Raw genomic sequence first — 13,920 nt, 5'->3', positions numbered from 1 at the left:
GGCGTGAAGCTGCTTATTAATATCGTTGTGTAATGAGAACAATAATATACCTAGATTAAATGTTTAACTACAGTAGTCTCCAATATAAAAATCTCCATTGTCATAGCACTTCAACACTTCATTAAATTAGTTCAGTTAAGACTAAAGTAAGATGTGTGCAGAAAACACAGGATGTGGCTGTGGAATAATTCATGCACAGGCAACCATCTTTAAGATCAGGATGAACATATATTGACACAGAAGGTTCAGAGTTAAGAAAGGTATTTTCTAATACGTGGCCATTGGGAACTATTTCTTGTTCAGCCAAAGTGTGGTTGGTTGGTATATTAATAAATAAATCTTCCAAGCACGTCTTCTAGTTTGAGTGAGGTAACACATTTTTGACAGAGGTTTGCTAAATTAGTGTTCTCCCAGTTTTGATCAGAAAGAGGCCAAGATGGGATATTGCTGTCCTTTGATGGCTACAATGGCTCGAAATGCCTCATGTAGGCCACACAGCTACATCGCTTCCTGTTAAAGAGTAATAATGGAGATTTAAGGTGACATGGAAGAAAAGTGTAATCTGACCCTCCACATGGCTGCAGGACAAGGTGGGTGAGGTAATATCTTTTACTGGACCAACTTCTGTTGGTGAGAGAGACGAGCAATTTGAGCTTACATAGAGCTCTTCTTCCTAATTCCCAGACCTGAAGAGGAGCTCTGTAAGCTCAAAAGCTTCTCTCTCTCTCTCCAACAGAAGTTGGTCCAATAAAAGATATTACCTTACTAACACACTCTCTCTCATATCCTGGGATCACTTGGCTATAACACTGCATACCTCAGTATGGCTGACTAAACAATAATTCACTTCCCCAAAATCTGTATAGAACAGCATGTCCTCTTACAAATGCTCAGATATGAGATGGGATTCTAAAGGCTACACTTTACTTTCTTGTTTATGGTAGGAGAAACATGTTTTGAAAAAGTTGCTTTTTAATTTTCCTTTTTAAATTAAAGACTTGATTACTGTTATAATCCTTTTATATTTTCCTCATTAGATATGGATTACTGCTACCAAGCAAGGGGTGAAAGCTGGGTCTTCTTCTGGTCTGTGTAAGTTGACCTTTATTCTGGAGACCTGTAGCAAATAATTCAGACTTAATTTGGTGTAAGTAAATGTTCATTAGTTTCCCTGGCTCTAAACATTCAATATCTTCCCAGTCAAAAAAAACTGCCTTTTTTTTTAACCCCTCTACACCACCTCCACTGTGGTTTCTTTATAATTTTGTTAAATAATATATTACAATGCGATATTTACCTTTGGTCCAGATCTTGAAGACCTCTTTGTGCAGGGCTCCTGAGTTGAAGATAAGTGTGGTTATGTTGTTAACATTCAGCTGAAGTTGAGCAGTATACTTATCTGGCACGCTTAGTCTCAGTCCATGGTCTAGACTATGGACGCTACAGTGGTGCAGCTATGGTACTGTAGTTTCATTCTCTCTTAAATGCCTGTTGTGTAGTTCTCCCCTCCCTTCTGGTTGCTGTAGGAATTCCACTTTCCCATAGCTAGGTCAAGGATACAGTCTTGTCAACCTTGCTGCGTCCTAACGCAGGGTTAAGGTGGCAGAACTAAGGGCTCTGCTGGTTACATCTTTCACACCCCTGAATGCCATAGCTAGTCAATCTAACTTTTTAAAGTGTAGACCAGGCCTTATCAGCAATATATTCTTTTAAACCCTTGGATGTGATAGGTGTTTATAGGAGCCTCTTCTGCCCTCCAAGCTCTTACAGCATTTTGGCATGATGAAAATGTGCCAGCAGTGCAGCCTAACTAATCAGAAATTTCCCCCTCAAATGGACAGTCATTTTAAAAGACAGATTGTTTCATGTTTGGATAAAATATCCTCTTCCCCTTTCTCCAATCCAGAAGACCTTCTGAGGCTCCCTGCTGTTTTTCTTGTTTACTGCCTAATCCTGCTTTCAGCCAGCAATCTTTCTATCTGAAATGTCTGGATAAGTATAATTTCTGAGCTTTGAAGGATTACTAGTGTGAAATGAGATCACCCTCGTTTTCTTCTTCTGCCAAACTTTTGGGCAGCAGAGGTTCCTGTGGGAAACTCCTTTCTGGAAGAAAGCGACTATGTTCAGATGAAATATTAAATGGATCTTTCCCATTTTTTGATTAAAGGCTTCCCCAGAATTGTGCCTTTAATTTTGAATATCACAGTGATATGTGCTATTTGATGAAATGGGGATTTTCTGTCATCTTTTTTATGAATCCTATATGTGCTTCAGTTTCCCTCTTTATTTTGCATTGCTACCCAGTGGGGGTAAACCGGGTTAAATCCTGCTTTTGGGGCAGTGCAGGAGACATGAAGTGTGTGTGTGTTGGCCCAGATGTCGTGGTGGCTTACTGCGTCATTCAAGGACAATGGCAAATCTGGGAAGACCATGGAAATCCCTGGTGGGACAGTACATTGACCCTAGCAATCAATAACCAAGAGGAAGGAGGTTTTCTCCCAGCCTCTCAGCAGGAAAGCTGAACAGAGGCCAGCTCGAGAACAAAGGTCTGAGAGGTGACAGGCAGGATATAAAGAGCTGACCTTTGGGAAAGGCTGGACTGCTGTCACCTTGGCAGACAAGGGACACAGAGATTGAAATGGAGTCCATAGCAGCATGGATGGCAGATTGCTCTGGTGTCACCAGATGAACTGTGCTAAGGACTTCCAGTGCTGTGTTCCAGCTGACCTCATGAACTCGCTTTGTTTTGGAAAGGCTGCCTGGTTGTAACTGCAAATACTTGCTGAGGTGCCTGTGTCACTGAAGAGAGTAAACGTCTCTGACTAGGGGTATGTCTTCATTACCAATGTTGTGGCACCAGTGTTGGGGAGAGCTCTCCTAGTGCTGTAAAAAACCACCCCCATGAGGGGAGTAGCTACCAGTGCTGGGAGTGCGGCTCCAGCGCTAGTGCACTGTCTACACTGCGACTTTACAGTGCTGAAACTTGCATCGCATTGGGGGCGGAGGGGATTCACATCCCTTAGTGAGAAAGTTTCAGCACTGTAAAGTAGCAGTGTAGATAAGGCCTAGGAATTTCTCAGGTGGTGGTGGGCAGAGCTCATGGTATGAAGCAGGAGTGCTGAAGCTTAGAGGTTTAGTCTCTGAGGTGGTGAGGCTGCAGGGCCTACTCTTAAGAAAGAATGAGACCCCTTAATCTGTGACAGCTATGAAAATGTCTGTGATAGACAGGAGCTCCCTCTGCCATGGTCCCCATCCCAATCTGCATGAGTTCTAACTTGCTGGCTTAGGAGCAAGGGACCTCACTATTTTCCTTGCCTGTTAGGAAAATGTGCTACCACTAAATAGTCACACTGGGCAGGATGACTAATGATTTTAAGTGATTCTCATTATTTTGAATCTATTGTGTGGTTTCATAATTAAAAATGCAAACTTGAAGTAATTCTGGAAGTAGAGATTCAGCCACTATGTCTGAAGAGTGTGTATGCTCTCTAGAATTATAGCGCGTGCGCTTTTGGGCCCAGAATTAACGTTGTTTGAGAATATATAAGTCATCCCTTAAGAAATTTAGCAAACCCTTTATTATTCCCAAATGATTTACATAATGGAGGATGCGGACTCTTCAAACTTGCCATATAGATAAACTCACTATATTTTGAGGAATTTGAGGGAAAATTACCATTAGGATTAATGGTAATTTTTTTCCCCTCTCCATTCTTCGTAACTGGAATTTACTTGTACAGGAGAAGCTGTTGAATGTTGTACTACAGAGAATTCAATCACCTGTTGTGGACTTTGACAGCATAGGGGAACAGCCATGTAGTGAAACGATGAGCCAAAAAGAGAAATGCTGCTTTAACAGTTAGTGTCTGTGGTTCCAGATTAGGTTACACAATTATGCACTAGTCATAATTGTGTGATCATTGCCCTGTAGTGGCACCATGCACAGTTATGGCTGTTTGGGTGTCTGAACTGTGCATTTCCATACCTTAGAATGTTGGGACTTCTTTTAAGCTTAATCCAAGAAATTCGGAGTTAAGATTTGTAATGCTTGTTTTTGTGATAAATTACATCCCTCTAATGTTTATACCCTTAAATTACCAATATACATCTAAACTCCAGTTTCATATAACTTTTTGTCTTTGAATACAAAAAGATGAGACATTTTAAAGATTAACAACTCTGTTTAAAAATTCTTCTTCTAGTAGATATTAGTCTCGCTATCCAACTGGGAAGTCTCAGTATTCTTAAGGAGGTTTTAGCAGAATAAGAGTTTCAAAATTGTGAGCGTCATGGTGCTGATTGAATGATGGCATTCTAAATGCATCTATAACTTTAGTGCCCTTGTGGCCAAGATGGAGTCTGCTGTGCAGGCAGCTCTAGCCAAGAGAAGGTGCAAGTAGGAATGCAGCAGGGAAAGTCCCTTCTACCCCAGGGCACCTGTTCCAAACCCCCCAGAGTGAACATGCACACACCGGAAGAGTACAATGAATATAGGAAAGGGAAATATTTATTCAGAGGGATGAGAAAGGGGGAAAGTAACATGGGGAATTATAGGGGGAGCAGTAAAACAGGGTTGCATTCAACACAAGTCCCCATAGGCCCAGTGGTAGCACAGTCTGAAAGGACAGGCGCCAAGCAATCTGTCTGCGTGGAGTTCAAGAGTCCTGGGCAAAGTTCCAGTCCACTGGTGAGTGTTAGGTGCTCCTGATCATATTTGGCGCCAGTAAACTTTCCCCAACAAACCCCGCCAGTGCCGCCTTCTGCCACTCTTTAAAGCCACACAGAGTGACCACCTCCTCACCTAACTAGCTAACCACCTCTCTCTTTATTACCAATGCAAAGTCACAAGCCCCAGTACTCCCAGCCTCAGACAGCTCGGGACAACAGCGATACTGGGTCCAGCTCTGGTCTGTCATCCCTCGGGTGATTCCCCCCCAGCACAATGCTTCCCCTTGGCTCCTGTCCTGAGGTTTCCCTGACTGGCCACTTTCTTTCCCAGGCTTCAGGCAGGTTCTTGGCTGCTTCACTCTGTGAGGGCCTGCTTGCTGCAGCCCTTTATGTCCAGAGACACCCACACTTGCTCTCCCCTTCTCTGCTCCACCTCCCCACAACAGCACTTCCTCCTTCTGGAACAATCAGCACTTCCCCCCTTAGGGAAAAAGATTTAAAGGGCCATGCTCTCTGAACTCCAAGGGGGTTACATATCTGAGGGATAGACTGGTTCATACCAATTTAAGCCCTGATTCAGTTCCCACTAAAGTCAATATGAGCCTTTCTAATAACTTCATAAGAATGGCCACCCTGGGTCAGACTGAAGGTCTATCTAGCCCAGTGTCCTGTCTTCCCACAATGGTCCAGCCAAGTGCTTCAGGGGGAATGAACTTCTGGCAAACAGAGGCTAGGGACACATCACTCCCCATCCTGGCTAATAGCCATTGATGGACCTATCCTCCGTGAACTTATCTAGTTCTTTTTTGATCTGTAATAGTCTTGGCTTTCACAACATCCCCTGGCAAGGAGTTCTACAGGTTGACTATGCGTTGTGTGAAGAAATACTTCCGCTTATTTGTTTTAAAACCTGCTGCCTATTAATTTCATTTGGTGACTCCTAGTTCTTGTGTTCAGAGAAGGAGTAAATAACCCTTCCTTATTTAGTTTCTCCACACCAGTCATGATTTTATAGACCTCTATCATATCCCCTTTACTCCTCTCTTTTCCAAGCTGAAAAGTCCCAGTAGTAGTAGGAGCAGATCATGTAAATGCTGTTAATATGAGTAGTCCTTACTTAGGCTGGCAATACTGTTGACTTCAGTAGAACTACCGTTAGGAGCAAGGACTACTCACATGAGCAGAAGTTTGCAGGAATGGGTCCTTATCCACTGTTACATAGGATAGTAGACAAATGAACCATTTCCTTGAGAGTCGTGGCTCAAATGAGAAATAGAGGTTAATTGGACTATCTTTTCAGTAAAATACATGGAGTTGCAGGAGATGTGCAGTAATTTGAGTTGCAAAATGGGAATGAAATTTGAATGTTAATGAGCAAAAAAAGAATATTTGACTTGTCCATGATAGGTCCTGATTATGGTGTTAGATTTAGCTCATGGTATACCTAATGATTATTTTCTCTGTACACAACAATAACTAAACCTATTTTTCTTTTGCGGTCTAGCGTCATCCCTCATGAACGCAGAATATTAACAATACTGCAGTGGCTCACCCTACCAGACAATGAAAGGTAATTCATGTAGTGTTCTTTTTTGTAAACTTCTAACTTATCTTCTCTTTAAAAGTAGCTGGAGCTGCAGAAACAGATGGAATGTTAGTGTTAAAAATTATTCTTGCCAGCATTCAGTATTACTGTTCTTTGTAGCTCTTAGCTTTTAACCAGCAGTGTTTCAATCCTCCTCAAGAAACCTCTGATGCGAATGTCTTTTGATTATCGGGGAACATTTAATTACATGGATTAATGTTGGCCGTTTTATGCTACTTAGTCTAATGTGGCTTAATAAACTTCTAGGCAGTGGTAAATGCAGAAGCTGCACCCTGAGGCTTGGGAAAATGTCAAGATCTTAATTGTGTTTTTTATTACACAAGTTCTCACATGCTGCAGACTGCATAACCCATGTGAGCTGGTACCGTGATCTCTCCTTCTTACGGAACTAAGGGAGAGTGAGTTTCCACCAACTGTGCCCTATGTGCTTCCCTGCATGTGTTCTGATATCTAATGAAGTTCTGGAGCAAATAATTGCTTAATCATACTTTCAAAAACATCTAACTGAGCAACAATTTTTTACATATGGCAAACAATAGTTGAAAGGCTGACTTAGCATGACCTGGAAATTTCTTCTTCTTTTGTGTTTGAAGGCAGACTATTCTGAACAAAATCTTTCTTTCAGGCCTTATGTTTATGCTTTCTACTCCGAACAACCAGATGCTGCTGGTCACAGATATGGTCCTTTTGGCTCTGAGGTTAGTACAGTTTTTTTCCTGTATAAAAGTTACACATCTCAAGGATCAACCATGCCATCTATGGAATATTTGCTAACACTTTACTCTTGAACTGAGGTGGCTTTTTTATTTCTCAGTGCTCTTCCTATCTGTCAGAAGGGGAAAGACGATGGTGAAATAAACAAGAACTTAAGACCAAGGGTCATTGACATTAAGAACTGTCCCTCTGTATAAAGTTCACATTATGGTTGTAGGTATTGATGGCAGAGGTTTCAGGTGTGAAATTAGCTGGTATAACAGCACAATGTAGTGCTCCTCAATCAATTTACCCTTCTTAAAAAAATACCCTATATGAGAGAGCAGCAGAAAACGTTCTTTGTTTCTCTGGTGTGTTTCCTTGGGTGACACGGGAGGGTGAATTTTTTTTTAAAAGTTGACTATCTGAAGAATCCTGAATAATACTCTATTCTAGAGTTGGAAAACTGTGGTTTTCAATATTCAGTCTATGAACAAGCGGTTTGGTTAGCCCTCCAGTACTGTTCCCTCTGAAATGGACATAGGTGTCCTAATAGCATGAGATAGGGAGCTTTAAAATCCATTACTTCCCAGAGGTGCTTAAAGCTCCTTACTCTGTTTTGTCCACTGGTGCAGGCTCAGGAGTGGTGACAAAGGATTCAGAACTCATGAATTGTACTGGTTACTTACCAAATTACTACATTTTTCAAGAACGTGCAAAAAGCTATCTTGGGGATATGGAAAGGCAATATTGGTTCTACACCTAAATAAACACTTGGCAGTTCATCTTGGACACTTTACTCAGGCAAAACACTCTCACTGAATTCAGTGCAAATTGTGGAAGCGCCAGATCAGACTCTTAAAATTAAGACTGAATATATATACTTTTAAGCAAGCAACTTTTACAAAAGCAACAGCACTTAATATTTTGGAGTTATTTCAGGTACCTGCACTTCTTGAGTTGCTGAAAGCACTTTGTTAATAGCCCCATTCTCACAGTGCACTGAGGGGTGCATATGTCCCAGTATAATCTCTCAACCTGTTTGCATACAATCCTTGTATCTATTCCTGTTAGAGATGGGCGCACTTAGAAACTATCCTTTAAAAACATTTTTTAGAATGTCCAGGGTTCCATTTCAACTTCAGTGTTAACCTCTTCTCATTGTTAATTCAGAAATTTTCCATAAAAATCTCTAAACTTGAAAAAATTTCTGTCAACATTCCCTTCCCTAATATCTTTCATGCCTGTAGATGAAGGCAATATCTCTGCTGTAACAGTCTGGCTACAGACTCATAAGCAATAATATATGCATGTGATTAAAACAAAATGTGAGCCATTATTAATAAATAACTATACATCAGCAATGTCATCAATGCGGTGCCAGGCAGAATAAAGACTCTTTGTTCCAAATAACTTACCATCTAAAATCTATAAACCAAAATATTTGCTGTTTGACTGTCTGCATGTGTTTTCTCATTGTTGGCATTAATGGGCAATATAGGACTAACAAATCTTGTGCAGTCAAACTAAAAGAAAATAGTAACTTAGAGGTGTAGCTTTCTACAGAACAGAGACAATTTCTCATTGTGTCCTTTTCACTGCAGTAAAGCAAAATTTGAAGGTGAAATTGCCTGTGTCTTCAGATTTCAGTCTAAGGAGGCTCTTTGACAAGCTCTCTTAGGACCTAACGCTGTGAGGTGCTTAGCTCAGTCACTAGGAGCTGAGATTCTCAGTACTGTGTAGGATTAAGATGTTTCCCAGTGGTAGAGTTTCTAGCTAACCCTTTCTCTATGCAATGTAGGAAGTTAATTGGGTCTTTTAGAAAATGATAAAAAATAGCTATCCAGAAGGATTCTAAGATTATCTAAAGTCTAGCCTGTAATTGTATGACTAAAGCAGGGTGATTTAAGAGGTTTTTTTGCTAAATAGCTTCACAGATTGACTTTCATTGAATGAAGAACAGGCTGTTTTATGGACGAACATATTTCAGTTCCCAAATTTACAATGATGAGACATGATTTTGTAAATGTGGATTTAAAAACAAACACGCAGCTGTATAAGACTCTCTAGCTCCTCCCTCCTGAAATCATGCCCCTAGCAAGTATTATGTTTATCTTGATGCTTCTTCCCCCTACCCCTCAGTTTCTGGGAGCCATGAACATCTCATAAATCAGCTGGGAAGGAACCCCTTAGTGGGACCCCAGTAAGATGCTTCCTTAGTAATTGGAGCATGACCTCTGCATGAAATCATTCTTCTTTGTACAGAACTGGCAGAACTTAGACACTTGGAATGGTTCTGACCAGTTTTTCCTCTGTGGCAGTTGAGCAACACACTGGAGCTTGGAAACAAGCTCTTGAACATTGTGTAGTGTATTTAAGAGGTATTTTTACCACCCCCTCAAGTCAAAATCTCCTTATAGTGAACTCTTCTTGCCTCATACTCACTAAGTTGAGGAGCAGCTTTGCTGCTGACATCTCTGGATGGGCTGGGGGGGAATATTCAACACATCTCTTGCAATGTCAAGTGGATGTTTAATGTAATTTACTAACTCACTAGCTATAAAATTATGAATTTGGGGAGGGGGAATTTAATTTTTTTAAAGACTTGATCCTGCCTTGTGCTGATCATTTTCAGCTCCCAGGGACTTCAGTTGACACAGAAACCTTGCAGGAAGTGCTCAACAGTCTATACATTGAGTGCACAGTACATTAAAATTTAGGAGTAAACAGGAGTAGAAGCACTCAAAATTTGTGGGTGAAATTCTGGTTCCATTGATTGAACCAAGATTTTGCCCAATAAGTTGACTACAATAACTTGCAGTATGTTTTGTTTATTAGGTGTTTCATTACACTAGAAGTTTAACATTGTTTTTAATGAGACCTTCACAAACAGCTCTTTTGAACTAGGAAATTTGTTATAAAGCTTTATTTTCAGAATGTTTTGATGAGAAATTTAAAATGTATGCCTGCCCTTGGTTATTTCTGCAATTCTGTTTTTTTTGTCTCTTCCCTTCTGTGCTTCTGCAGTGACACTGATGGGTTGTCCTTCTGGGACGAGAGGCAGAGCTTTGGCTGGCTAGTTCCCACCTTTTGTTATGTCTAGAAAGAGGGGATGGATTTGTTCATCTTCCTGAGGGGCCCCCGATCCCCCCCCCAAAAGAAATAACCCTATTCCGATTCTTTTCAAATGAGGCTAAGGTTTGGCTGGTTAACAAGAACTTGGCTTTTCTTCCTAGCTAACTTTTTGAAAGAAAAAAAATATATATATATATATATATATACATACATACTACTGTAAGTGGTCTAAGTAGATCAAAACCTGTCATGCCTAAACTCTATTCCTGCTGCTCCTCTAACATGCCATCTTGAGACGGCTCTTTTAAGTGTTCAAAATATCTAGGTTTCTTGCACTGGCCAGTGTGTGTCTGGCACTGTCAAGCTCTGGCTGAGTTTATTCAGGGACAGCGTAAAATGAGAATCCTTCCTTTCCCTGCTGCTCCTCTCATCAGGACTGCACAAAGCTTGAAACATTTTAAAAAGAAAACTCTGGTGCTGCTTTATTAAAATGCCTTTCTGGAGAGAGACGAATGAGACTGGACTAGAATCTCCTTTCCAGCTGCTTGCCTTGGAAGCAATGAAACAGCATGGCAGATGGTAACACTTTTTTTTTTTTGTTTCTTTCATAAAACTCTGTGACTGAACAACAGAGAAACTGGCAAAGTAGATAGAAGTAAATATTATAAATCACTGCCGTTCCTCAAGCCCATTTAGCAGGTTCCATTTCCCCTTACCTGCCTACTTAACTGTATTATCTCCCTATAGGTGTCATCTCACACCATTCACAGATGCTCCTAAGCAGTGCTGAGAACTCACAACTCCCATGAAAATTGATGGAAGGTGTTGGTGCTTAGCATTTGCAGGTGCAGAACAGGCCAAAACTGAGAGCTGTGCTTGGCAACCCTGCATATCTTTAAAGTGGGGCTTATTGGTAAAAGGAACATGGGCTATTCCAGTCTCCTCTTTCATAGGATTCACACACAAAAAATGAATAAACCCATTTCAAATGACTTATTTTAATAGATAATGTATTGCTCACAAACGGTGCCATATTGACAGCTCTGGAGACTGATGTCCTCAATTTATCCATACAACTAGTACAGGGTAGTCAGCAGCAGTGCAGATTTCTCTCACGCTGCCCGTAACAAATTCTTAGATTATTCAGAACAATTATTATTGTTGGTTCAATCATGCACTCTTTTCTAAGATTGCCACTGAATGGTGGCTTTGTAGTACACAGATGCTTCCAGCTGAACTGGTAACCAGCAAGTCAAATGTTCCATGTTTCACGAACATCCGCCCCCACACAAGAATTTGCGCCAAAAAAAAAAAAGTACACCACAAAAAATGTGAAGGTGATACTGTTACATATTTTGTGTATTTGTATATTTTGTGAATTGAATTACACTTGAAGAGAAATACTCATAACACTACAGTATGTATTCATAAAAATTGGCCTGATCGACCTTCTCCTGAAATACCAGTTTCATTTGCTCTTATGTTAGTTGCTTGAGTAACTATCCCACTTTCAAGTACAATTTAGTGAGCTCCTCTGTAGAGCGAGATCTCTAAATTGTCCCTTTACCAACTCCTATATTATTGAAGAAGGGTTGATCTTCATGCTCTTCAATTTGATGACGCAGGTCACTATAGTATCTGATGATAGCTGAGTCAGGATTTCTCTGAGTCCAGACATCTCTCTCCGCCAGTACAGGAGAGTAGTTATGGCTCACCTCTTACTCCGCCTAAGAGACCTAAGAGAAAGATTACTCCTAAGAGGAGACAGGAAAGACGAGTTGCATCTCCAAAGAAAAGAAGAAAAGTACATAGAGTGGATCAGTATTCTGCGGAATCCCGTCGGAACAAAGTAAGTTTACCTGTGTTCCAAAACTTTGTGACCGAAGTGTCAGTTTGAGGCTCTTATGTAGCTTAATTTTTGCAACTTGGACTCCCTTCCATACTTCAGTTTGGGAATTCCAAAACAGACCTTCTATAACTGTACTGAAAGATCACTTCTGGCAAAGTAGCCAGGATATATTGAGTCTTTCAGGAACTATGTTCTTCCTATTTTAGACTCGGTTCACTCTAGGGAAAGCCTCTTTAGGACCTTTTAAAAATCCATCAAACAGAGGGAGCATGAAACAAAGCTCTGGGAAGATCTTATCAGCCTCACCAAACCATTAGATTTTTGTCAAGAGTCTCACAATATTGCGTGTCCTTCTTTAAGCCCCATTGCCTGGTATCAAGTGATTGTGAGAATCTCTTTATTTATTTTTTTTAAATAAAACCAAGTTTCTAGTCTTTGTGACTCTGGAGCAAAGTTGAAAATGTGACCGGAGTGTAACCTGAAGGCTCAAAAACCAGAAGGTATGCACAAAAAAAATCTCATTGGCTGGCTGAAAAATCTTGAGATTTTTGGGGGGGTGGAGAGATGGGATAAAGGGCATGCAAATCATGATTTTTGAACCCATGATTTTGGGTCTGGCAATAATGCCTTATGATGGTACTTAAGTCTCTGTCTTCAAAAAGGTCAAAGTTGGAGGTTGCTTCACCAGGAAAAGATTGAGAGGAGAAAGGATGATTCTTAATAAACAAAATCTCTCCACCTGCCACTAACTGACAACTTGGGAGGAGCTTTGGACCACTTCAGCATCCCTTCCATTCAGGGATTTTAGACTAATTGTAACCCAGTTCATGGGGCCTAAAAATATCTCCTGTGGGATCTAAGCAAAAATCTTGACACAGTACATTTTCAAAAAGGAGCAATAGAAACTCTTTCCAGTAGCTTTCAATTCCTGATTTAAAAAAAATATATTTCTGAAATTAATCAGGTATTCTGAAACTCATCCTGGAACTGAGAGGGTGGGGGGAAGGGAATCAGTCATCAAGTGTAAGAAACTGCCATTTCCCACAATACCTTGATCATTGATAGCCTACTCAAGAGGGAGGCTGATAATCTTCTTACATGAATGATGGCCCCTTCAACTATACAGGAGTTCTCCTTTTCAGAGTAGTTTGCCAATTCAAGGTCCTACTCTTTTTGGCACAAAATATGTTTTAAGTGGCCTAATAGTGGGAGTTCATGTATCTCCCCCTCCACGCCGGCTTCTCTTCTCTGGATGAATATTTCATCCATCCATGCAAATTTCCGTGCAAACCCAGTAGTTGATTTCTCACTAAGCCTTCAAAGACCTCAGCTTATTCTAGCATAAATTTATCGTTCACATCCAGTGCAGATCTAGTGCTAGAATTTGTTTATGCTCATTGAGAGCAATGGGATGTACCACTCGACTAGTGCCTAGGAGTTAAATCCTTTCCTCTCTCATACATCAGCATCTGGCTAAAATAGGTTCTAGCATGAGTTCTTCTGAAGAACTATCTAGTAACACTGGTCTGCATTTCATACCTGTTTCTCTTTTATAATAATGTCAACTGGTTTTTTTGGTGGCATCTCAGATATCCACACCTATCTTGAAAAATAAAGCCTTCCACACTACTTTACAAAGATCTGAGGTAGTGGAGATCTGAGCAAAGGTACACATAAGACATTTATTCTTTTACTGATAACTCCTTGGAGGTTATATCTGGACAAGAATATGGTCTCAGGGCAGTCCCACATCCACTTAGAATATCCTCACATAAACATATTAATGACATTCAGTATCAACCTTAGTCTGTTTCAGAAATAAATAGAACTTTTTAAATGAGAACTCAGTGAGAATCATGAAGGTGAAGGAACTAAATTTGAGGTTCTCTGGCTGTGATCATGTGAAATAGTGTGGGGGGGGAGGGGTTGGTGGTAGTGAGGGGTTTTGTTTTTTGCTTTTTTTGTAGTTTTTGGTTTTTTTTTATTTAAAAACAGGATTTCCCCGATTAGTTTGTTTTCATAGTATCAA

At 40.5% G+C, this 13,920-nt stretch overlaps 1 protein-coding gene across 1 annotated transcript in view; it reads left to right on the top strand.

Moving 5' to 3' along the window:
- Window positions 1-13,920, top strand: part of ENPP2 (ectonucleotide pyrophosphatase/phosphodiesterase 2) — a 70,497-nt gene that overhangs the window by 25,745 nt on the left and 30,832 nt on the right. The window contains 4 exon segments of the mRNA XM_030553745.1: window positions 1,038-1,074; window positions 1,077-1,092; window positions 6,173-6,238; window positions 6,900-6,972. Of these exon segments, the coding sequence (XP_030409605.1) occupies window positions 1,038-1,074; window positions 1,077-1,092; window positions 6,173-6,238; window positions 6,900-6,972 (192 nt within the window).

This window comes from Gopherus evgoodei, chromosome 2, assembly GCF_007399415.2.
Source record: "Gopherus evgoodei ecotype Sinaloan lineage chromosome 2, rGopEvg1_v1.p, whole genome shotgun sequence".
Lineage (NCBI taxonomy): Eukaryota > Metazoa > Chordata > Testudines > Testudinidae > Gopherus > Gopherus evgoodei.
This window is presented reverse-complemented; position numbering and strand designations above follow the sequence as displayed.